General features: G+C 38.0%; 1 protein-coding gene across 1 annotated transcript in view; it reads left to right on the forward strand. All coding sequences in view use genetic code 11, as the record gives it.

The window, feature by feature from the left end:
* EGR_10699 (hypothetical protein) overlaps nucleotides 1-1466 on the forward strand; it is a gene marked incomplete at both ends in the record, with an annotated part of 6893 nt that extends 5427 nt beyond the window's left edge. The window contains 2 exons of the mRNA XM_024499948.1: nucleotides 687-820; nucleotides 1418-1466. Coding sequence (XP_024345632.1) covers nucleotides 687-820; nucleotides 1418-1466 — 183 coding nt within the window. The remainder of the gene's footprint in view (nucleotides 1-686; nucleotides 821-1417) is intronic.
* Between the last annotated feature and the right edge of the window lie 269 nt (nucleotides 1467-1735).

The raw sequence follows: 1735 nt of genomic DNA on the forward strand, positions 1-1735 counted from the left end.
TTATTACCGGTCAAAAAGTGGCCACGTGTTAGAAAAGTGATGAATCACGTGACGGTTACTATTTGTTCTCCGTTTTATTGTTTACTACTAATGCGCCGCAAAATAGCCAATTTCGTAAAAGGTGATGTATTGCATGATTGTTACTAAATGTGGGAAGGTTTGAAAGTTGTTTATATAAGCTTAGTAATTGCTAACCAATAATGTGCAATTAAGGTGCCTATATATGACGGAACAAAGCTTTGTACCTCAGGAGTCAGTGGTGAACAAAATGAGTCGCATTTAATTTGTCATCGCCGAATTTTAAATGTTCCATTCTGCAATCCTTACCGTATTTTGTCTGTGGGATTGTTTCAAAATCCCGCTGTATGTGACTGTAGAGCGTATTGTCAGGAATGCAACGGATGGATGCAGCTTGTTCACCACATTCCGATTATTTTACCTGTGACGGCCGCTAATATTGCAAATATATTTTGCACTTTTTGTTTCCTTATTGATTGTCTTCGTATTTGCAAACCGGCACATTTTTTCCAAGTCTTCTGTGTGACTATTTTACACGGCTCCTTTTGGTGGGGCTCGATGAACACAGAGCACTCACTCATAGTTGCTTCCTTGCTCTCCTCCAGTGTTCCACGTTCTTCTTATGATTTGATGGCACCTCATGATTCGCTTTACTAGTTTCCTTATAGAAGCATTTTCCAGTATCGACTGATGGTATTTTCATTCCTACTTTCACTTTAATGCTTTTACGCTTAATTGCTTGCATTTGCACTGCACAATTGACGCAAAGAATTTTAACACAACAGAAAACAGACTTTAATGTGTAAAAAGTCACCAAAAATGCAAGACATTGTTATTTTATAGATAAAATGATAACACTCTCATTAGTAGATAAAAGAAATGCTTAATGAATGCCATCTGCAGAGGTAAGTGGAAGCTGACATCCAGATCACTGAGCCATTGTGCATGTGGGAATTCTTAAAATCTCGATTATGGTCATGGGTTGATTGCAATCTGCATGTATGCCAAATGCAACTGTGTGGCGACCCCATGTTTAAGCGCGTCTATCATTCATCTTGCAGTACCTCAGAAGAGTTAGCTTTGAAATAGAGAAACTTCAATGTGGTGTGGAACCATTGCAGTATGCTGCAAATTCTAGCTGTCCATTTGCACGGGGAGCAAGCTAACCAATGCCAATTGCTTTATCAAGCATTTACAGCGTATTGTCATGTGGCCTTTTGTAAGGGAAATAGGCACAATTCTTAAAAGTTGTGAACAATTACGTAAGTTGTTTTACTAAAATAAGTCCGGTAATTGGGTTATGTAAGATTTTCAGGTGATGATGCAAGTAAATGACTTTCTGCAAAGTCGAGTGTACACAAATCACGTTACTTAATTATAGTATAAAATTATTTTACAGAGACATTTGGTATGTGATTGTTCGATTTAAAAGTTTATCTCCATTCTAACAAGTCAGGCTTGTGCCCAGACATGGTATTCCACTCTGTACGCGTATCAGGATGTACTTCATGTAAGCAAAGAAGAAAGACAGACAAGCTGGCAAGCAGGAAGAAGACGGAAATCCGTCACTAACACCACACATATCCATTTGATATGAATTTACATAACTAGCATTTCACGAAAGCAAGTGCTATTAAGTAAATGAAAAATAACTCCGAGTCATTCAGTGATGAACGTAAATGGAACCAAATAGCACTAATACCCGTCTCATGATCAG

The sequence above is a fragment of the Echinococcus granulosus genome (assembly GCF_000524195.1).
Source record: "Echinococcus granulosus chromosome Unknown EG_S00255, whole genome shotgun sequence".
Lineage (NCBI taxonomy): Eukaryota > Metazoa > Platyhelminthes > Cestoda > Cyclophyllidea > Taeniidae > Echinococcus > Echinococcus granulosus.